Source organism: Lepidochelys kempii, chromosome 1 (assembly GCF_965140285.1).
Source record: "Lepidochelys kempii isolate rLepKem1 chromosome 1, rLepKem1.hap1, whole genome shotgun sequence".
NCBI lineage: Eukaryota > Metazoa > Chordata > Testudines > Cheloniidae > Lepidochelys > Lepidochelys kempii.
In genome coordinates this window covers 351,642,773-351,665,547 of record NC_136380.1, presented here as the reverse complement: position 1 = coordinate 351,665,547, position 22,775 = coordinate 351,642,773, and the positions used below count along the sequence as shown (strand labels likewise).

The following is a 22,775-nucleotide window of genomic DNA, read 5'->3' as shown; positions in this document are numbered from 1 at the left end:
AGCCCTTTGGGATCCTGGCCTATCGTTGAGGTACCGATCAGCCGCGTGGAACGTCAGCTGAGAGCCCCCAGCTGGCAAGGCAGCGTGCCTGGCCTCCCTGGCAGGCCCTGGCAGATGGGGACGTGCTGGCTAGCCAGCCAGCCCCGGTCACGATGGGATCCGGCCACGAGGGGCACAAAGGGGCCTCACAAACACCCCAGCCTGCTGCCCCCCAAGAAGGGAGCCAGGCTGCACACACCACTCCTGGGGCATGGGGAACCAGAGAGGGGCTGCAAGCAGCATCACAGCCTCCCCCCCGCCCCTACCACTGCTCTCTCCCCTGCCCCTCCACACGAGGCTACAAGTGAGCTGCCCTTGCCCCCGAATACAGGTCAACTTCAGAGCTCCCAACCTTTCCCAGATCACAAGACGGGGGCAACTCCAAACACCCCCCACCCATCCCATGGTCATGGGACAGGGGCGATTCCAGACCCCCTCCCCCGGAACAGGGTGAATCCAGACACACACAAACACACACCCAGTCACGGAACAGGGCGACTCCAGACACCCCCACCCTGGGTCATAAGGCAGGGTGACCCCCCCACCCTGGGTCAAGGGACAGGGCGACTCCAGACACCTCCCCGCCCATCCCGGGGTCACAGCACGGGGTGACCCCACTCTCTGCCACCCGATCATAGGATGGGGCAACTCCAGATACCTCCCTCCCGCCAAGTTCAAGGGATGGTGCAGCTCCAGACCGCCCTACCCCTCGGGATCACAGGATGGTGGTGACTCCAGACACCTCCTGCCCATCCTGGGGTCAAGGGATGGGGAGACTCCAGATCCCACCCCTGGGACGGGGTGACTCCACACATACACGGGTCATGAGACAGGGCAACCCCCGCTACTTCCTCCCCCCACGGGGCCACTCTCCCCCCGATGATAGGATGGGGTGACTCCAGACACCTCCCTCCTCCCAAGTTCAAGGAATGGCACAACTCCAGACCCCCCCTCTACCCTTTGGGGTCACGGGACGATGGTGACTCCAGACTCACACACACACACGGGGGGGGGGGGGAGATGGGGTGACCTGACAACTGCCCCCCAAGGTCCCGGGACAGGGCAACTCCAGACACCCCCCGCCCAGCATTCCAGGGTCAGGGGACAGGGCGACTCCAGACACCCCCCGAGCCATTCCAGGGTCACAGGATGGGGAGAATCCAGACACCTCCCCCACCCCCCGGATCACAGGACGGGGCGACCCCACTCCCCCGCCGGTCACGGGATGGGGCGACGCCTGACACCCCTCCTCCCCCTGGGGTCACGGGACGGCGCAGCTCCAGCCACCCCTCAGTACCCTTAAGGGCTATGGGCCAACTGAATTCAGAGACCCTCCCGCCCCCAAGCCCTGGGACATGGCCGTTCTACCCCCAAGCCACCCAGCCGCACGCCCCTCCTCGGCGGAACGCGGGCACCTGGGAAACCGGGGGGCGGGACAGAGCCCGTGGGGGAGGCAGAGGAACGGGCTGAGCCCAGGCTTCCCGGCTGCCGTGCTGCCTGCGTCTGGCCCTGCGCCGCCCCCTGGCCCAGGCCTCCAGGCGGGCCCCCGGACAGCAGCCCGCTCCGCGCTCGGCAGGGCATCGCGGGGCCTTTCCCCCGAGAGCCGGGGGAGCGCCCCGTCCGCGGCCACCCTGCCTCCTGTTGCAGCACCCACCGAAGCCGCTCCTCCCGGCAGGCACGGCTCCCTGGCCCTCCGTGCAGGGAGCGAGGGAGGGCAGCCTGGCCGTTAACCCCTGGAGGGAAGGCGGAGGAGGGGGAGGCTGCGAGCCCTGCATCACGCTCCCGCTCTGCCCAGCACACGATGCGTCAGCAGCACACCCGCGTTCCCACTGAAGGACAAAAGGATGAGAGCGCAGCCTGCCCGGCTGCCGCCTGCATCAGCACCGCCGCGGGGAGCCCGGGCGCCGGGGGAGAGGGCTGCCGCCGGCGCGGGTAGGAAGGGAAGATGTTACCGGGGTCCGGTGCCTCTCACGCCGCCGCCGCTGCCCCGCCTCCGCCTCCTCCCGCCGCAGTCGACGGGCAACAAAGACGTTAACGGCACCGGAAGGCTGGCGCCCGACCTCACCGCCTCAGAGCCGCGGGGGAGCCGGCCGGGGCCCCGGGAGGGGAGCCCGCCGCCCTGCCCATCCTGCGCCGGGGCTCGGGGCTAACGCGGGGCTCGGCGCTGGTGCACTCCCCCCAGCGAGACAGCGGCACTCCAGAGCGGCCCCCCCGCCGCACGGCCGCGCGCCCCCCTCCCCAGGGAAGCCGCCGGGTCGCCGCCAAGCGCGAGGAGGCTGCAGCCGGGCCAGGCACCGCAGCCCCGCACGCGGAAGAAGGGGGGGGGCGTGCAGAGTGACCCCTTGCCCCAGCTGCCAAGAGCGACCGACCACGATGGGCTGCCGCTAGCCTCCGGCGATCCCCAGCAGAGCCCCCCGCGGGGAGGGGGGCGAGCACAGACCGAGCGGGGCCAGAGGAAGAGGCTGGCAAAGGGGCAGCGAGCAGAGAGCACGATTCTCTTTGGTTCCTTGTCTGGCTGTTCCCGGCGGGGGCGGGGGCCGGGGGGCCGGGTGCATGCTCCGGCCATGGAGCACCAGCCCCAGCAGCTGCTGGCAGCAGCCGGCGCTCGGAGCCAAGGACAAATGTGCAAAGCGCTGGCAGAGTTGCTCCCCGGGGCAGGAGGGAACCATGCACCTGCCTAGCCGAGCCGGCCTCACCTCCCGCCGGGCTCCTGCCACGCTGCTTTCCCAGCTCCTGCTCTGGATTTACTAGGAGCCATTTTGTCTTTCACCCCCCTTCCCCCTCCCCCTCCCCCTTATTCCCCTTTGTTAATTCAAAACTGAACCGGAGAGGGGACGGGGAGGATGGAGCGGCGTCCTGCGGTGAGAGCTTAAAGAGCAGCGCACAGACCCCTTCCTCCCCAGGCAGGTGCCAATTACAGAGCAGGGGCTCGGCTGGGGGGGCTCGTGCTTTGCCTTGTTTCTTATTTATTTTTCTTCACCCCATTTTCCCCTGATCCCCCCACCCCAGCTCCCTCCCTCCCCCCCCGCCCCTTTGTTAGCTGGCGAGAGGAATGAACAGCTGGTTTAAGCTGGGGGAATAGGGCCCCTTCTCCTTTCTGTGCCAAATCCCGGACGATGGTGAATTATGTACGTGCCACATCATGAAGCTCTTGTGGCAGGTAACTGTGCACCACACCTGGAATGCTGCCCTGCTCTCGGTCGTCTACCTCACGGCGCAGGTGTGGATTCTGTCTGCAGCAGCTGTCTGGGCCGGAGCCCCGAACTGCCCCTCCGTCTGTTCCTGCAGTAACCAGTTCAGCAAGGTGGTGTGCACGCGCCGCGGCCTGGCGGAGGTCCCTCAGGGCATCCCTTCCAACACCCGCTATCTCAACCTCATGGAGAACAACATCCAGCTGATCCAAGCAGACACCTTCCGGCACCTGCACCACCTGGAGGTCTTGCAGCTGGGCAGGAACTCCATCCGCCAGATCGAGGTGGGTGCTTTCAATGGGCTGGCCAGTCTCAACACGCTGGAATTGTTTGACAACTGGCTGACCGTCATCCCGAGCGGGGCCTTTGAGTACTTGTCCAAGCTGCGGGAGCTGTGGCTCAGGAACAACCCCATCGAGAGCATCCCCTCGTACGCCTTCAACCGGGTCCCGTCCCTCATGCGCTTGGACCTGGGCGAGCTCAAGAAGCTGGAGTACATTTCTGAGGGGGCTTTTGAAGGATTATACAACCTGAAGTACCTTAATCTTGGGATGTGTAACATTAAAGACATGCCAAACCTCACGCCCCTCGTGGGGCTGGAGGAACTGGAGATGTCGGGGAATAACTTCCCTGACATCAAGCCAGGATCTTTCCATGGGTTAAAGTCTCTCAAGAAGTTGTGGATTATGAACTCCCAGATCAGCCTGATTGAGCGGAACGCATTCGACGACCTCACCTCGCTGGTGGAGCTCAACCTGGCCCACAATAACCTGACCTCGTTGCCGCATGACCTTTTTGCCCCCCTGAGATACCTGGTGGAGCTTCACTTGCACCACAACCCCTGGAGCTGCGACTGCGACATCCTGTGGCTCTCCTGGTGGCTGCGGGAGTACATCCCCACCAACTCCACCTGTTGCGGGCGCTGCCATGCCCCGATGCACATGAGGGGCAAGTTCCTGGTGGAGGTGGACCAGACTTCCTTCCAGTGCTCCGCACCCTTTATCATGGACGCCCCCATGGATCTAAACATCTCGGAAGGACGAGTGGCGGAGCTCAAGTGCCGGACTCCCTCCATGTCCTCTGTGAGGTGGTTGCTGCCTAACGGGACCATTCTGAGCCACGCGTCTAACCACCCAAGGATATCCGTCCTCAATGACGGGACCTTGAACTTCTCCCACGTTTTGCTAACGGACACTGGGGTTTACACGTGCATGGTCACCAATGTGGCAGGGAACTCCAACGCCTCGGCCTACCTCAACGTGAGCACGGCCGAGCTCAACACTTCCAACTACAGCTTCTTCACCACCGTCACGGTGGAAACCACAGAGATCTCCCCCGAAGACATCTCCCCGAAATTCACTAAGCCAGTGCCAACGACTTCGACAGGGTACCAGCCGGCGTACACCACCACCACCACCGTGCTGATCCAGACCACCAAAATGCCCAAGCCGGTGGCGGTGCCCACAGCGGACGCCAGCGACAAGACGCAGACCAGCCTGGACGAGGTGATGAAGACCACGAAGATCATCATCGGCTGCTTTGTGACAGTGACGCTGCTGGCGGCGGCCATGCTGATTGTCTTCTACAAACTTCGCAAGCGGCACCAACAGCGCAGCACGGCGACGGCCGCCCGGACCGTGGAGATCATCCAGGTGGACGAGGACGTGCCGGCGGCCCCGGCGGCCCCGGCGAGTGTATCAGGTGAGGGGGCGGTTGTGTTGCCTACAATTCATGACCATATTAGCTACAACACCTACAAACCGGCACACGGGGCCCACTGGACAGAAAACAGCCTGGGGAATTCGTTACACCCCACGGTAACCACCCTCTCTGAACCGTATATAATTCAGACCCACACCAAGGACAAAGTACAGGAAACTCAAATATGACTTTTTTTCAGAAATTATAAATGCAATAGAATGCACAAAACAAAACAAAAAAAAAAAGACAGCAACTTTTGTACAGAGTGGGGGAGAGACTTTTTTTCTTGTATATGCTTATATATTCAATCTATGGGCTGATAAGAGAAGCAGATTATATTAAAATTAAAAAACCTATTTTCTAACTTGTAAGTTCTATTTAAAAAAAAAAAAAGAGGGGGGTGGGGGGGACAAAATCAAAATACAAAATGAAAAAGATGCCAGAATGACTTTCTGGAGTGAGGCTGAGAACACAACTAGCCAAGGGACAGGCGGGAAGCGGGGGAAGGAAGTATCAGTTTTTAGAAGCTGCTCCACAGAACGCGGTAACACAAACCCATTTCTCTAAAGATCTTTTCTTAAAGCCCAACATCGATATTTACAGATTTATCTTATTTAAAAAAATAAGGAAAAAAACGCACCAAGAATTTGTACTGTGCCAAAATGTTACAAATGCAATAATGGGTTTTTTGTGTGGGTGGGTGGGGGAGAGATGGACAGACCGTGGGGCTAAATATATATATGTATTAAAGAAAAAAATGCCAACATTTGCCATGTATCTCAATAGGGCTGTGCGTGTGCCCGTGTGTACCGGCTCCGTGGGTATCATGTAACCCAACAGAGCTTCTACAGAAAGAGCAGTGAAAGAGAGAGAAATTGGCGTCGCTCTCAGTCAAACGGTTCCACACTGCACCAGATTCCTGCAGTTCAGTTTAACCCGCTGTGCGCAGGGAGCGTGTGTGTGCGCCTTTGACTTTCCCAGGAGGGAAGGGAGCGAGGGAAGGTTAGGTCAGGTTGGCTAGAGGGGACATCCAAGCAGGTAGAGGGGGGAGCGGGGTGTGTGTGTGTGTGTGTGTGTGGCTATGGTGCAGGAGAGCTGACAGATGATTGTAGACCATGCTCCAATTTTATGATTTTTTTCCATCTTTTTTAAGGTGGCAAGAGATGAAGCTTTTTCCCCCTCCCAAACTGCTGGGGTTCCCCAATCAATTGAGGGCTCTTTAGATATCTGTCAACTGGTGGGGGCGGGAGGGGTGGGAGAAAAACAGACCGGAGCTGCTGCAAGGCAGAAATACTCTCGTTTATAGAAATGCAACCAGATTACGCATGGGGGAATCGTCATATTGCCAGAAAGTCTCTTGCTCACGCGAGCATCTGGTGAACCCTAGAAGGGGGAAAAAGGCTCTCCTCCCTGTCACATTTACCCCCCAAAGCAGCCCGTGAAAGGTGTTTGGGGAGCAGGGGAGCATTGGGGGGAGGCCGTGCGCATTTCCTTCTGGTCCATTTAAACAATGTAACTACTTTCCTTTCTTATCTGAGCTTTAAAAAACAAAGTGAAAGGATTCAAATCTAAAGGGTGAGAACAGAAAGAGCAACTTCAGAACAATCTGACTGTACTCTGAGAATCAAGTGTATTTTTGTATTTTAATAAACATTGTTCAAATTTTTAATGAAATGTCCCTAACGGATTAAATTGACCAGCTGACCCAAGGAGGAAATCAAACAGAATCAAATCCAAAGGGTTTTGACCTGGTACTGGTCAGAAAAGTGGGGGGATAGGGGAGAAAAAAAAGTATTGAACATTTTTAAAGCTGGCTGTAGCCTCTCCTCAAATTAAACAAAACCACTGTGAGCGCTAGCAACCGCAGCTGAGTCCAGCATCTTCCCGGCTGGTGCAGGGCCCTGGTCTTAGTGGGTGCCCAGTGAGGAGTGACGAGCCCTGCTGAGTTGCCGGAGGAGAGGGGAGAAATAAATGCAACCTCATCAAACCGCCCCCCACCAAGCAATAAGCCAGCTCCCCGCCCCCTTCCCCTGGCTTCGGGATTGCTGGGCAATTAACGCTTGCTCAGGGTTCCCAGCAGCTCTCTCCATCGCAGGGTATTAGATTACCTGCCTGTCTGAGTGCTATTTACATTCACATCCTAAACAAGTTAATGGTGCCCGGAGGGCTGGCTTCCTGAATGGGAGCCTGGTGGCTTAGCAAGGCGTGTGTTAGCATATTGGTGTCATAGAGGGGGAAGTCCTGGAGCAAGCCGGTGGGCGCAGGGAAGCAGCTAGGATGGTGAGGAAGGCCAGAAAGTGGCTGGATGGATGGACAGACAAGACAGCCTGTGCTCTCTCCCCAGCCTCACACATGTTAAGCTGCAGATGCTGACAGCCCCCGGCCTGGGCTAGTTTACATGTCAGAATTAAATTGTACAAGGACTGGCAGGATCTTATTAAAAACAAGAAAAAGGCCAACCCAGTGCAGGGCTAGCTGACGGCCTCCCTCACTCGGGTCCTGCTCCCTGAACCGGAGCCTCTGAATCAGGCCGACCCCTTCTGCAGGGAAAGCACCCGGCTGTCAGTGCTGGACTGATTAGAAGTTACGCAAGGAATCCATGGGGCAGGGGAGGCCACCCGCTGATTGCATGGAGACCCCTTCAGCAAAAGCCAGAGCAGGCAGCCATTGCGCAAGTCCATTAGCTGGCGTGAGTGCTGCACCTCAATAGACTCGGCCAGCAGAGAAATTGTACTGAAAGGAAATTCTCCCAGGGAGCACAGGCCGTTTGAAAAGCAGCTGGGAGGAAGAGCCCGTGCCTGGTGCGGGGGCTCTGCAGGCGGCGAGGGACGTGGGGGCTGGAAGGAGAAGTGCAGAGGGACAAAGCCCATTAGCTGTGTGTGTCAGGGGGAGGAGGGGATAGCCCTGCTGCTAGGAGCTGCAATGGTGGGTCTCCTGGCCAATGGTGGGGGATCCTGCATTAGCCCTTTTCTCAGCTGCCTTCTCCCTGGCTCCAAAGCGAGATCAGCAGCACAAGCGTCCGGCTCTAAGATGCTGGACCCTCCAGCCACGTAGGGATTTCATCTTGTCCCCACGCCAGGAGATGGGCTCCGGGAGAGGGCTGCTGAAGGGAATTTCAGCACTATGAGGGCTATTAAAGCGACCGTCTTTAGTCACCATAATGGGTCACGGCTTGATCCTCCCAAAATCTGTCCTAACCATGACGGGCCAAAGCTCTCCAGACTCTGAGAATGAGACGTAAGGAGCAAGCTCCCTCCACCCTCGGTCACTTTCTTCGTGCCAACCGATGCCAGCTCCTCATTGTGCACTGGCCAGACGGAGCTGCCGCCTGAACGCACAGTTCTTTTCCCAGGGACTCCTGCCAGCTGGGCTTGGTCCACACATGGGGGCTGGAAAGGCCTGTGTCATAGAATATCAGGGTTGGAAGGGACCTCAGGAGGTCATCTAGCCCAACCCCCTGCTCAAAGCAGGACCAATCCCCAACTAAATCATCCCAGCCAGGGCTTTGTCAAGCCTGACCTTAAAAACTTCTAAGGAAGGAGATTCCACCACCTCCCTAGGTAACGCATTCCAGTCTTTCACCACCCTCCTAGTGAAAAAGTTTTTCCTAATATCCAATCTAAACCTCCCCCACTGCAACGTGAGACCATTACTCCTTGTTCTGTCATCAGCTACCACTGAGAACAGTCTAGAGCCATCCTCTTTGGAACCCCCTTTCAGGTAGTTGAAAGCAGCTATCAGATCCCCCCTCATTCTTCTCTTCCACAGACTAAACAATCCCACTTCCCTCAGCCTCTCCTCATAAGTCATGTGTTCCAGTCCCCTAATCATTTTTGTTGCCCTCCGCTGGACACTTTCCAGTTTTTCCACATCCTTCTTGTAGTGTGGGGCCCAAAACTGGACACAGTACTCCAGATGAGGCCTCACCAGTGTCGAATAGAGGGGAACGATCACATCTTTCGATCTGCTGGCAATGCCCCTACTTATACATCCCAAAATGCCATTGGCCTTCTTGGCAACAAGGGCACACTGCTGACTCATATCCAGCTTCTCGTCCACTGTCACCCCTAGGTCCTTTTCTGCACAAGTGCTGCTGAGCCATTCAGTCCCTAGTCTGTAGCGGTGCATGGGATTCTTCCGTCCTAAGTGCAGGACTCTGCACTTGTCCTTGTTGAACCTCATCAGATTTCTTTTGGCCCAATCCTCCAATTTGTCTAGGGCCCTCTGTATCCTATCCCTACCCTCCAGCCTATCTACTTCTCCTCCCAGTTTAGTGTCATCTGCAAACTTGCTGAGGGTGCAATCCATACCATCCTCCAGATCATTTATGAAGATATTGAACAAAACCGGCCCCAGGACCGACCCCTGGGGCACTCCACTTGACACAGGCTGCCAACTAGACATGGAGCCATTGATCACTACCCGTTGAGCCCGACAATCTAGCCAGCTTTCTGTCCACCTTATCGTCCATTCATCCAGCCCATACTTCTTTAACTTGCTGGCAAGAATACTGTGTCCACCGGCCATTCTGCAGAGCTGCAGAGCCAGGCGCTTGGGCATGGAAGGCAGGATAGGGTCCAGTTCCCTAGCCAGACACAGGTGAGGCAGTTAATGCTGTGATTTATAGGTTCCCCTGCTGTAAAATATTAATTTGTCATTAAACGAGAGAGGGGCTAAATCCATGAATGAATCACTCACAAGCTTGTTCCAGGGGAGGGTGCGTGCTGCAGGCTGCCGTGCGCGGGGCTGGGCTGGTGTGGGAACGAGACAGAACAGGCCAGCCAAAGCCAGGCCTCACCTCTGGAGTGGTCCCTGCTCTGATCCGACCCTGGCCGTCCTAGCGAGCCAGCTGCCTGCCCAAACACCCCGTAGGGCCATGGGCCAGGCTGGCAGCTGCAAGGAATGGGATCACTGAGCACCCTCATACCGCCATGCAGCGGCTATCATCAACAGAGAAGTTCCCCGTGACTGGGGGGGACGGGAGAATCACTAGTGCTGATCCAAGCCCAGAGAAAGTTAAACCTGTCCCCACTTGCCCTGGGACGCTGCAAGGAGAGGAAGTCCAGCCAGACGACAATGGCAGCCAAAGAACAAAGGACTTGCCAGGCCACCACACCCCGCCAGGGACTTGGGGATCGCAACCCACAGAAACAGGGCAGTGGGTGGCTGGCTGTACCCAGAGAGTTCCTGCCTTCCTGACCTAAAGACAACTTTTGCCAAGACACCACATCCAGGAGGAGCCTTGAGCTAAACCCCAAATCAACCTGCAGCCCTGTCAAGGCCCCAGACTCAGCGGAGCGAGAGGGATCCCCTCCCTCTAGGAGCCAGCGTGCTCTGGAGAAGGGGAGGGCTCATTTCCAATCTCCTGGCAAATGGCCCCACCCCTCCGCCAGCTGGAGGAAGCACAGCCAGGCAATCTCCGGGAGTCTCCTCCTGCAGGCAGGGGCACTGATACCCCAGCAAGACTTCTCACTGGACACCTGCTGGGGGGTAAGGCTCTGTCTGCAGAAAAAATGGCCTGCTGAACCCCAGGGGCGAGGGTGGGGAGTCACGGCCCCTGAGACAGGATGGCACTGGGCTCAGCACAGACTGGTGAGCCTCCCCATTCTCTCTAATTAAAGAACAAATTGCTGAGTGTTTCCACCCACCTCAGCATTTTGGGGTCATGTGTCTAGGGAGCATGACTGTTGATTTTGGCTCTGTGGCAGGAGCCTGCCAGGCACATGGCCAGGTCCAAAGGTCTGACTCTCAGGACAGAGGCCTGGGCCAAGCAGGAGAAGACTGTGTCCTGGAAGCGAGCAGGGCAGGCTGCGTGTCTTGGGGGTGCCAGTACCTCGCAATCCTGTAGCAAAGGCAGGAAGGTCATTAACCTTCCTGCCCCAGGCTGCAGAGACCCCAAACCACTGGGGGAGCCCCCCACCCTCGTGGCCTCTGCACCTTGCAGAGCCAAACGCTCCAACATTTCAGACTCTGACAGCGCCTGCAGGAGCTTCCTGCTGGGGTTCTGTACGTTTAATTTCGTCGGTTTATTTATTTATTTTGTGGAAACTGGGAGTGTTTCTGTCAAAACATGTGTCTGATTTTATCTTCCCGGCCGGCTTCTATCACTCCGGCTGATCGGCTAATGAAAACGCTGCACCACTTTGTTCGGATTTCTGCTTCAGCTCAGCCACAAACTAGGTCTGTGCTCCGGGCTCTTCCTGCTCTGTGGTCTCCTCCCCCAGTCTTGCCTCCGCCCTCCTACTCCTGGGAGGACTGGGGGTGGGGGGGAATCTCCCCCTAAACCCTTTAATACATCGGCAGACAGACAGGGATCGGGCTGGAGCCACATAGTGGTTTTATTTAAGCACTTAGTTTTAATTTGGGCTTTACATTAAAATACCAAAGCAAATAATGTTCCTGCTTATAGCAAAAAAAATGACTTTAGAGGGAGAGCACGAACTGCTGCCTCTCTATTCAGGAACTCAGTTCTGCGGTGGAAAGCAAGCATCTCAGCGCTCCGGCGAGGGGAGAGCTTTTGGCCGGGGCTGAGTTGCTGCCCGAGAGCATGGCTGCGGTAGAGCCCTACAGCTGCGAGAGGCAGCAGAGAGCAGAGAGCTCGTTCGCTTCCCTTCCTCCCGAAGCGCTGCCAAACTTTGCTCCCTGAATATCGTTCAGTAATAATTAAGGCTACAGGAGGCAGTTTATTCAGGGGCTGCAGAGACATGGCTGATCAGCCAACAGCCCAGGCCAGCTGGAGAAGCCAGAGGGGAGGTGTACGGGGATGGAGAGCAGGACAATCTTTGCAGGGGATTCTGGGCCGAAGCCTTTACCATTGATTTCTCACAGTCAAGCAGGCACTGGAATGGTTTTATGACTCCAGGGCTGGTCTCACCCCAGCACCCCCCCCCGCCCCAGTTTGTTTGGGAATCGGGGGGCTGAGAGTCAAGACTCAGAAGCTATTTTAGAAGGAATCCCAAAAAGCCAGCGATTCCTAGCAAAGCCGGGCAGGCGTCCAGGGGAGATGCAGGAACACAGCCAACAGCCACAATGGGGTGGAAACAGTTTCCATAATGGCCAGGACCCATTCCCTGCCCCCCGCGCCTGCCAGCAGAGCCCCCTATCGAGGGAGCAGCTTGCGGATCACACGGACAAGGTGGGGAGAGAGGAGAAGGGACAGGCAGAGCAATCTGAGCTATTCCTCTGCCATACCAGTCATGGCCTGCAGTACAGGACTCTGAGACAGGGAGCCAGGCCCCCGGGGCAGGGCTGCGGTGAAGGGGGCTGCAGGAGGGGCGCATGGACAGCAGAGGAAACGTAGAACCTCCCAGGGCAGCACTTGCTCCGACGACACCCAGGGTGGATTAGAGCAGCCTGGGAAGGGCACTCCCTCTGCGCATCGCTCAGGAGCGAGGAGACCTCGCTGGGCCAGGCCCTGTGCATCGTTAGTGCTGCTGGCAGACAGTGCAAGGCCCTAACGTCGCATCCTGGAGTCCTTGTCAAAGCTGCTTTGAATACTTCCCCGTCGCCTCCAGCACGAGACAAGCGGCGCCTCGAGGCCAGCACAACCCCCCAGACACACCCACTCCGGCTCCAGGCATACCCAGTGCCACGCATGCCAACCACAGAGACCCCAGACACAGGCCCGGAAGCCAGCTCAGAACCCGGCCCGGATTCCCAAAACCCAGAGGTCAGGCACCCCCAGGGCAAAAAGCCCTGGCGAGTTTATCAGGCGATCACAGAGTCGCAGAGTGGCGGGGTTAGAAAGGACCGCAAGGGCCAGCGAGCCGAACCCCCTGCACGATGCAGGCTGTGTTGTGTCTGAACCAATGGCATAATGACGCGGGCGCAGGCTTAGACCAACCTAGAACAGCGGCTGGATTCTCCCACGAAAAGCGACAGGATTTTAGAGACATTTCCGTACCACACCCCCGGCTCTGCTATACTTGCTGTGTGAGCATGCGCGAGGGAACCACTGCATGACACTGGCTCCTGCCCGTGGCTGAGAGATGGGCCACAGGGACGGGGAAGTGACTTGTCCAAGGTGTCAGCGGGATTAGGGCTCTCAGGGGCAGGACGACAGCCAGGTTAGGTGGGTTCCCCAGCTCTGGACTCTCTCAATGAGTCACTGGCGAGACCTGTTGCGCCCCTCCCACCCCCGCCCGTCACAGCACCAGGTTGTACCAGGGAACACGCCACAATTAGCTGCATTGCCTGCAAAAGGCAAATATTTACTAACAAAGAAGATGCATTTTCAAAAGAAGTACATGTCGCAGCAACGCAGAGAAATCCGCCCCGGCGCCACAGCCTCCCCGTTCTGGGATGGCGTTGGCAGGGGTCTCGACCACCACGCTGCTGTGGGGAGCTGCTGGCACCTCCCAGGAGGAAGCTGGTTGGGACAGAGGCCACTTTGCTGCCGGCGAGGCTGCCGGGGCCATCTATTGAGAGCAGGTATTCTCACCCTCTTCCTCTCCCAGCCATTCCAGGCTGAGGCTGCATTTCTTGTGCCCAAGGGCTAGGGCATGTGTCGGGCTCCGAGACAGATTCCCGCGTGATTCTGGCTTTCAGTGCCGTTCTTGTGGACGATGAGAACAGGGCAACGTGACTGCAGGGAGTCCCACAGGAAACATGACACCAGCCTCACACTGGGCCAGCTTTGTGGGTTCCTGCGAAGGGCTAGGTGGGGCTAGCCCCAGTGGAGAGCACTTAGGACAAGCGGCTAGTTTTTCCAGGGCGGCCCGACTGACAAATAACTGTAAGCTCAGCAGATCTGCTCCCGGAGCGGATTCAGACTCCCAGCGGCTGCCCTTAATGACAACACCGTTGCCACTCCTTTTTACTCCCCTTCAGCCTGCAGAGCCAACACAGCCAAAGGGGAGGCTCTGTGCCTCTTCGAGCATCATTGAGACGTGCCAATCGCAGGGCTTCGGCTGAGCCCCTGCAGCCTGCACTGCAGACAATGGAGTTCCACAGATGTCATCAAGGACTGAATTTGGCTAGCAGGATTCTCTCTCACCGGTGATGATGCTTGAACAGGAAAGATCACAGCTTGCCTCCTACAGCCCAGGCAGAATCTGCAAGGCTGGCAGCTAGGGGAAAAACAAGCAGTCGTTTACTTTGAAACAGAGCAAATTTGTTATGGCACCAGTGTGACACAACCATGGAATCCGACGAGGAGACAGCACCAGTGACTTTTCAGAGTCAAACCATGCTTTGCAGAAGGAAAATCCTTCCCTCCGGTGCGGCATCCCTGGGTGAAATCCTCTAGCTGCGTAGGCAGGAGCTCAGGCTAAAATAGTTCCCTTACAGCCTTAAAATGGGCCAGTTGCCTTTCCAGGAGTCCTTCCTTGGCTTCGGTCACTCTCCCCTCCGAAAGAGCTTCCCAAATGGGCCCAGCCCAGCTGCCGTGGGGGGGGGGGGCAGGATTAGGGTGACCCCATGCGGCAGGAATTATGGGTCCTGTCACAGACACGGCATTCGGGAGTCTGGCCTGGATTCTGAGCAATTTCTCAGTGGAACCCAGCCGGTATGCAGCGAGGGGCCGCTTGGTGCTCCGGCCCGTTCTAAGGAGCACTCGGATGCCCTCCTCTGGGGACATTCCCCACACACGGACAAGCTGATGCCAAAGCACCCGGGCTGTTCAGACTAAGCGGGCTCCGAGACGCTCCACACAGTTCCCGGCTGGGGCTAACGTTAATTATTCTTACTGCTGCAGATATTTTTGGCTTCGTTGCTGCGGATGTTTTTGCAGATCTGCATGAGTTTACAGTAGCAGCAGCCGACTGGCACGCACCCTTGTGGGGGGTCTCGTAGTCCCACCCCCTGGAGTTTTTCTACTTTGAAGAGGTGCCCACGTGTCGCAATGAGGGACACAAAAGATGCATTTAATTTTTTTTTTAAATTATTTATTTTTTGTAATTAGAATCTCTTTATAGCCCATGGTAGTTTTCCTATGAAAGTAACCCATGAAAGATACACCATGTGCATATTGGTGCGTACACATTCATCAGATGGGTGGTAGCAACTTCAGCCAATTATGGAGGAGTTTAAAGGCCTACATCCCTGTATTTCACAATTTAATGATTACATTTAGTCTCCAGTTTTTACATATACATACACATATTCGCACACACACATAATATGAGTGTCATATATTAGTATGTAACTATAAATGGTTCATGGTTTTACAGTGTATAGAGTTAAATGTCTCTATTCTGCATGTGTATTATCCATATGCAATCTAGATAATACACATTTACATATATTGTGTGATTGTAATGTCCCTACTACATACTGTAGATTGCCTACAGCTCTGTACATTACATTGATATAGTTTAATATTTATAATGCGTAGAGATATCGCACAAAACTTCGTGTGTACTAGCGTGTGGGTGTGTGAGATCTGCAGTGGCGAGGTACGACGCACACACAAATTAGAAGATACTGTTTCCAGGAGTGCAATACGACTATAAAACCACAAGCCATTTATCCTCTTCCAGCACAACCAACTGCTAGAGGGCTGTTGTCAATCCGAACGTGATCCTTCCCCAAAATTAGCTAGCGCTGGGTTAGTCATAGGCTCGCTCGCTTCACCTGGCTGGTGAGTCAGCAGCCAGCCAGAGACAATATTTTAAAAATGCATCCCCCTTCTCCTGCCAGACGAGGAAAATTAGAAGGTATTTGGTTTCCACTTCTCCCACCAAGGCTCTTCTCTCCCCACTAGGTGGGCACGTCCACGCTCCCTCTGGCATCCCAACAACTCCCCTCCCCGGAGGGCTGAGGCCACGAACGGCTCTGCCCGCTCACCCTAGAGAGCCTAACCATTTCAAGAGAGCTCTTACGCTGTTCCCAGCCAGAGAGCAGGCTACAGCTCTGCCAGCGGAGTGGCCGGTGCTGGTGTCAAAGGAAACACCCACTAAGAGGTAAATGCTCAGACAGGACCACGGAGACGGGACCCAGTGCAGGCTATTTTCAACCCTGCTTGGCCTGCGCCCCAGGGAGCAGTTACGAGCTGTAAGCTATTGCTCCCGCCAGGAGACAATTCCTGGGATGTAAAGGAGCCGGAATAATACTTTATCCTATTAGCATCAGCCTCCCTGATTTCCCAATGGACTCCACTGCTGGTGACATGACAGCCTGTTTTCCCCAGTCAGTTGGCTTCTGCAAGGTTGGAGAAGGAAGGTGCCGTATGGCTGCAAGGTAGGGACAGGGGAGCGACTGAAGGGAACGGGGGGCGGGGTGAAGATAGTTTGGAGCAAGCGCCGGTGGATGGACCATGCGCACGTGCAAGCATGTCACACTTGGAGCAGCGATGGGCTCTACAAGTGTGCAAACACACACGCACCTGAACCTTCTGCGGGGTGGCCGTCCCGTGTCAGATTCTGAGCTCGCTCACCCCAGCGACCCTCCTGGAGTCAGGAGAACTACTCTGCACTTTTACAGCAGCCCGAGGAATCAGACGGTGGCCCTTCTGTAGCCCCTGGCTAGCGAGCCTCACATAACCACAATAATGCTTTCATTAGTCAGACTGATTTGCATGGGTTGGTTTCTGTTCCCCTGCTATGGTAGCACAGGGGGGTGTGTGTGTAACAACCCTCTTTAGGCGCACGCCGGAAGTTGAGGGAGCATTGCACCTCCCCCACTTTCCTTTGTTGGCTGATCCCCCAGTCCCAACGCCTCTCTTCTTCCCCACAGACAGTTACTCTTTAGAAGACTCTCAGCAGCTGGGTCCTTTTGCTGACATGGGTTTCCCTGAGCTCTGGCTCGTCTGAGGGGCAAGTTGTGGAGAGGAACTCATCAAAGCCAGGCTGTCATTCCCCCAAAGCAAATGGCCTTGCTACAGGGTAGGCTGTTATTCCAGCCACTCCAGCATCCCTGCTTTAACCCTGAACCTTCAGGGGCATGGCCAGTAAATCCTACCCCCTTCCCCAAGAGACCTGGAATTTGGGGGATGAGGGGGAGGGAGAGAGAGAGAGAGACTTATCCGGTCAGCTCTTCTCCACCAGCATTTCCTTTAAAGGGATATTTGGCCTTGCTGGTCCATTTCTCTTTCATCCTCTCTGCAGACTGGGCTGGGGTAGCTGCAGCTTTGGATTTCAGGGGCCCAGCGGGCAGCAGCAGGGAAAGCGCTGGCCTAGGAAACCTACATTCAATTCCTGGCTCTGCCACCGACCAGCTGGGTGACCTTGAATAAGTCTCTTTGCTTCTTTGCGCCTTGCTCCTCTGTCTTGAGGGCCGTGAGCTCTCTGAGGCAGCAGCGTGTCTGTGCTGCCCCAGCCCAGCTGGACTCAGCTCCCTAACGCTGGCTGCGAACAACAGACGCAGCTCCACTGATCCCAACGCGGGGGCAGAGTACAGGCGTGCTCGGGGAATACCCCGGACAAAGGATCCCAAGGGACGGAACAGTTCCTCTGGCCCTAGAGACCTGCCACCCACAACACCACTTCGAGAGGGTCAGAGCAGTGAGCAGGTGAGGGGAGGAACGCTGCGAGGACAGGAAGGCGAATCCCTGCGCTCTGAGCTGGGGGCCCCACTGCTCAAGGATGAGCGGAGGAGGGGCATGGAGGCCATACGAGCCATGCAGCCAGGCCATATAGGTAGGTGGCAACGGCAGAGGATGCTGGTGCCAAAGGATGTCTCAGAGGCTGCTAGGAGAGAGCCTTTTGTCAGACTGGGCTGTGGCTGAGTCCAGCAGGCAGGGGCTCTGGACAGATGGCGACAACTCCTTGTGTTTTGGTTGCTGTCCTGGGGCAATCACAGACCCATGTGGAGATGGGATCCTGGCCCTGCCCTGGACACGGGTAGATCTCTAGGGCTCTCCTGATGTCTAACATGTGCCAGAGGCTCTCTGGGGTGCAAGGCAGCCCTCAAGGAGCTGTGAAGCACTGAGCTTCCAGCAGCTGTGAAATCTTCCAAGGCACGAACCTCTCTATTCTTGGGCAGCACATAGAATCATAGAATCATAGAATATCAGGGTTGGAAGGGACCCCAGAAGATCATCTAGTCCAACCCCCTGCTCAAAGCAGGACCAATTCCCAGTTAAATCATCACATGTGGGAGCTACTAAGAACATCCCCAGCCCTCCAACTCCAAAGCCAGGCAGGCTGAAGCACTGGCCACCGAGGAGCTGCCCCTGGAGGTTACAAAGTAGGAGGCTGCTCATGCTGCAGAAAGGGCTGCAGTGGGTGAGGACATGCAAGACCAGATGGATGGAACGAGGACTAAATAATGAGACAGACAGAGATGGGGGCTCAGGAGCATCTGCTCAGCCTGGCTCCATTCAAGAGCAAATTGAAAACCGATAAAAAAAGGAAATACTTATTCTACACAAGGTGACGTTAGCCTGTGGAACTCCCTGACACTGGATGTCACTGAGGTCAAGACTTAGCAAGATTCAGAGAGGGAATGGACATTTCAGTGGATCACAAGAATTATCCAGAGTTGTTACAGCTAATGGAGTGGATATAAAACCTCCAGCTTCAGGGCTAAAGCCAATCTCTGCCGGGGGCTGAGGGTGGGTGGGTAAGAGACCTTCATGGGGGGCTGATTATCCCCTAGCTGCTACTGCAGGGTTCTTGCCTCTTCCTCGGATGCGGCAGGATGGACTGGGGTGTGAGCCAGTGGGCGTGCTGAATGCCAAGGGCTGGAGCCACGCTCTCTTTTCAGGTGCCACATGGGTGTTTGGCACAGTAGGCAGAGTGTTTTCTGGCCAGCACATGATCCAATGGCCCCGCGGGCCCCGCCTCCGGCTCTACTCAGCCACCAGGCTCAGACCTCAGGATCTCGGCACCGTGGGCACTGGCTGGAAGAGGATTCATCCTTGGAGGGCGCGCCATCTCCGAGAGCAGCCAAGGCCTCTGGAGCCAGCGAGGAATCCTGGGGAAGGCACTGAACTGCTCCCTCCTGATCTTCCGTGTCAGCCTCATCAGCCGCAGAACCCGAGGGAAGGCGCCTGGAGAAATACCTCCCTGCCTTGCCATTTGCTGGCTCCTGCACACTGCTCTCTCAGCAAGCTCTCGGGTGAGGCTCTGGCTTGGTGATCGCTCTCCAGGGTGCAGCGTCCCCCTGCTCTCACATCTTGGAGACCTCCACGGTGGTCTGCTAGAACAGCACCAGACCATACAACGGCCAAGCTGTGTCAGAGCAACAATCCCTCTAGCCAGTGTCCTGTCTTCTGACAGCGGCCAATGCCAGGTGCCCCAGAGGGAAGGAACAGACCAGGGAATCATCAAGTGATCCATCCCTGTCACCCATTCCCAGCTTCTGGCAAACAGAGGCTTAAGACCACCCAGAGCATGGGGTCGCATCCCTGACCAGCTTGGCTAATAGCCACTGATGGATTTATTGTCCAGGAACTTACCTACGTCTTTTTTGAAGCCAGTTATTCTTTTGGCCTTCACAGCATCCCCTGGCAATGAGTTCCACAGGCTGACTGCGCGCTGTGTGAAGTACTTCTGTACGTTTGTTTAAACAGTGCTGTTCACTGGCCCCTGGCCTTGCCTTGGTGGCTAATCCACACCCCTGCTGTGCTGACTGGCTAGACGCACCATGGCCCGTCTCCTTGCTCTCGATCCCCACGAGAGCAGTGGCCCGTTGGCCATCAGCCTTTTGCCAAGAGCCCTGACTTGGGGACCTCCCAGTCCCGCATGTTGGCGTCGGTCTGGGAGCCCTCCCTGCATGGCGCTCTCCACCTGGGCCTCTTGCAGGACGTTCCCACCACAGGGTGCGTGCCCACCCAGGCACACAGACAACATCCTCCCGGCTGAGTGCCCTGGGCCACGGTGCCAGGAGGAGATGCTACCGCTTCTTCCTTCTCCGGGGGTTTCAGGGCAGCCCCTCCACACCATCACCGAAGAAGCCGAGGGAACGTGCCTCATTGCTCAGGCTGGCATGGGGCACCCTGCAGCCTGGCTGGCCCAGATATCCAGCTCTTGCTTGGTGCGGACACGCTGCCTCAGTCCCTAAAGGACACGAACCCTGTGCTCCTCAGAGCCTGGTCCCCGTCGCACCTGCTCAGCAGCCTGGCTGGCTCCAACGTGGCCCGTGTCACAGGCAGCATGGCTGGTGACCGACGGGGCCCAGGGCTTGCAGGCGTTGGGACGCAGTGCCGGGTTTAGTGTTGCCACCCGCTGGGTTACACAGCATAGGGAGGGACTTTGGGTCCCCTGTGATGCGGTTACTGCAGCGACACTAAATCCCATAATCCCCACCTACCCCCAAGTGCCCAGCAGCAGGTAGCTGGGAGCAAGCCCCCTGCCCTGCACTCCAGCACCATAGCCCTCTGCCCTAGATAGCAGTGCAGCCAGGCCCTGCCAGCTTCGCACTCTGAATTCAGACGCTCCAGGGGTCAGCGGGCTGCCCCGATACCAGACAGCAGCGCCATCCTGGGCAAACACTCCTCCCTTTTACCCAAGTGCTTTACAATCAGCAGCATCCCAATACCAGAGACGGGGAAACTGAGTCACAGAGCCTTGCCCAAGGTCACCCAATGAGTGGTTGCATAGCGGGGATGGGACCCAGGAGTCCAGACGGCCAACTCTCCACCCTGCTTTATAGAATACCCAGCACAGCCGTTTGAATTGCCGCTTCACTTCTGCAGGTCGGCAACCTGAGAACCAGAGCCTGCGTCCTGGAAGCCTGCAAAGTGCCTCCCATGAGCACCACCCGTCCGCTCCCACCCCCCGTGCGCACGCCCGCCCTGAGAGCAACATGGCACTGGGGTCAAGGGCTCGGCCCGAAATCGCTTTTCAGTCCTGCAGCGTGACAATAATCCACCCCGCGGGACCCGGAACGGCCTCCACAGTGATTTTATCACCTACGTTTCATTAGAATCTCTCCCCATCCTGATGGTTTCAAGCAAAATCCCCCAGGTAGATTCTGATACAACGAGCACGCGGTGCAGCGCGCTCCCTCCCAACCGCGTTCATTTCGCAGAAATTGGCCACCTTGCAGCCGGCAGAGCAGCTGCTTTTGCTGAACTCCAAAGCTGGGTGCGCACGCATCGGGGTGCGCGCGGGCCTGTCGTGTGGGGGAGGGGAAGAGGACGGGGTTCCCAGGGTACCTTTCCATTATTAAAGAGAGGTCATTCCTCCCAGCGCCCCAGAAGGCAGAGCCTGCTCTAAAGGGCTGAACAGAGCTCGGTTCGGGTCTCCCCCGCCACACCTCCAGCCTCCAGCGCTGCACAGAATCTGCCAAGAGCTAAGCTGTCTCTCCAGCGCCCCCCTCTGGCCAGGGGTGCACTGACTGGCTCTGGAGCACTGGATTGGAACGGGGGTGGGGTGAGAGGCAGGACTCGGACGGTGGGAGGAGTAAAGGGGAAATTCTCCAGGCCCCACGAATTCTCCAGGCCCCAGGCCATGGGCGGCTAAGGACGCAGTGGCCACCAAAACACAGCGCCCCAGCAGGCGAGAGCACCAATGAGGGCAGCAGGAAGGGAGGCTGCTGGGGCTCATGGAGGTCACTGTGCTTAGCCCAGAGTTTCCAAGGGTGGGAATTTTTTTAGCCCTATCTGTGCCTCCCTCACGCTCCTTGCGGCACGGCTCTGCCATGGCCATGTCATCACTGCAGCATGCTTGTAAGTTCCCGGCTCATCCTCCCCCCGGTGAACAGCCTCTCCCCAGCATGGGGTCAATCCTTCACCTTGGAGGGGGGATTATTCAACTGGCTTTACGGACTGGGAACCGACTTGGCGAAGATCACGCAGCAAGTGGGTGCTGGAGCAGGGATAGAGCCCAGGTGCTGACTCCCAGCCCGCCTGCCACCCTGCTCTCAGTGGGGCTCAGCATCTCCAGGGGGAGGTTGGGTATACTCCATGCAGCCGCTCATCATTCCATGTCCTGCGGTTCAGTGGCAGGCGCCGGCCCGCCAGCTGTTTTAATCTGGCCCTCGAGCTCCCACTGGGGAGCAGGGTCTGGGGCTTGCCCTGCTCCTGTGCTCCAGCCCGGGAGCAGGCTCCTGGAAGCAGTAGCATGGCCCCACTCCAGCTCCTACATGGAGCTGGAGTGGGGCCATGCAGCAGGCTCCACTCTGCATACTGCTCCCGCCCCAAGTGCCGCCCCCGCAGCTCCCATTGGCTGGGAACCACGGCCAATGAGAGCTGCAGGGATGGTGCCTGCCAACCGGGCAGAGTGCGGGGCAGCATGCAGAGCCGCCTGGCTGCACCTCCGCATAGAAGGGACATGCCGCTGCTTCTGAGAGGTAATTGCCACCCGGAGCCTACATCCCTGACCCTCTCCCCGTGCCCCAACCACAGCCCTGATCCCCCTTCCACCTTCTGAACCCCTCGGGCCCAGCCCAGAGCACCCTCCTACACCCCAAACGCCTCATCTCCAGCCCCACCCCAGAGCCCACACCCCCAGCCAGAACCCTCACCCCCTCCCACACCCCAACCACAATTCTGTGAGCATTCATGGCCCGCCATCCAATTTCTATTCCCAGATGTGGCCCTCAGGCCAAAAAGTTTGCCCACCCCGGGCCAGAGGAAAGCTGCTCTCAGACACGCATGTCGTCTGCAAGAGCAATGGATGGCTGCTGCGTCTTGGTCAGCGCAGGACCGGGTGCTGCCCCACTGCCAGGCGAGGGGCTAACCAGAGCAGCTTTCCCCCCGCCACAGCGCTGGAGCAACCAGCTGTCCGACGGGGAGCTCAGCCAATGAGCCTCTGTATCGGGGGTGGGAGCAGATGCCTGGGCTGCTGCCAGCTCAGAGAGGAGCTTTCTGGCTGTAGTGCCCCTCTCTGGAGGGGCCTGGCACGACAAGGGCGTCACGACAATGCCAACTTGCTCCCTCCCTGCTCTGGAACACACACAGGAAAGAGGAGTTTAATTAAATTACGGCATAAACGAGCTGCAGTTCACGGCAACCTCTGA

The 22,775-nt window shown here is 57.3% G+C and overlaps 2 protein-coding genes across 2 annotated transcripts in view; one reads left to right on the top strand and one right to left on the bottom strand.

The window, feature by feature from the left end:
• Positions 1-22,775, bottom strand: part of SND1 (staphylococcal nuclease and tudor domain containing 1) — a 500,999-nt gene that overhangs the window by 70,399 nt on the left and 407,825 nt on the right. The gene's annotated exons all lie outside the window — the stretch shown is intronic.
• On the top strand, positions 1,490-6,605 carry LRRC4 (leucine rich repeat containing 4). Its single transcript, XM_073329020.2, has one exon. The coding sequence runs from the start codon at positions 3,182-3,184 to the stop codon at positions 5,117-5,119; it is 1,938 nt and encodes a 645-aa protein (XP_073185121.2). The 5' UTR covers positions 1,490-3,181; the 3' UTR covers positions 5,120-6,605.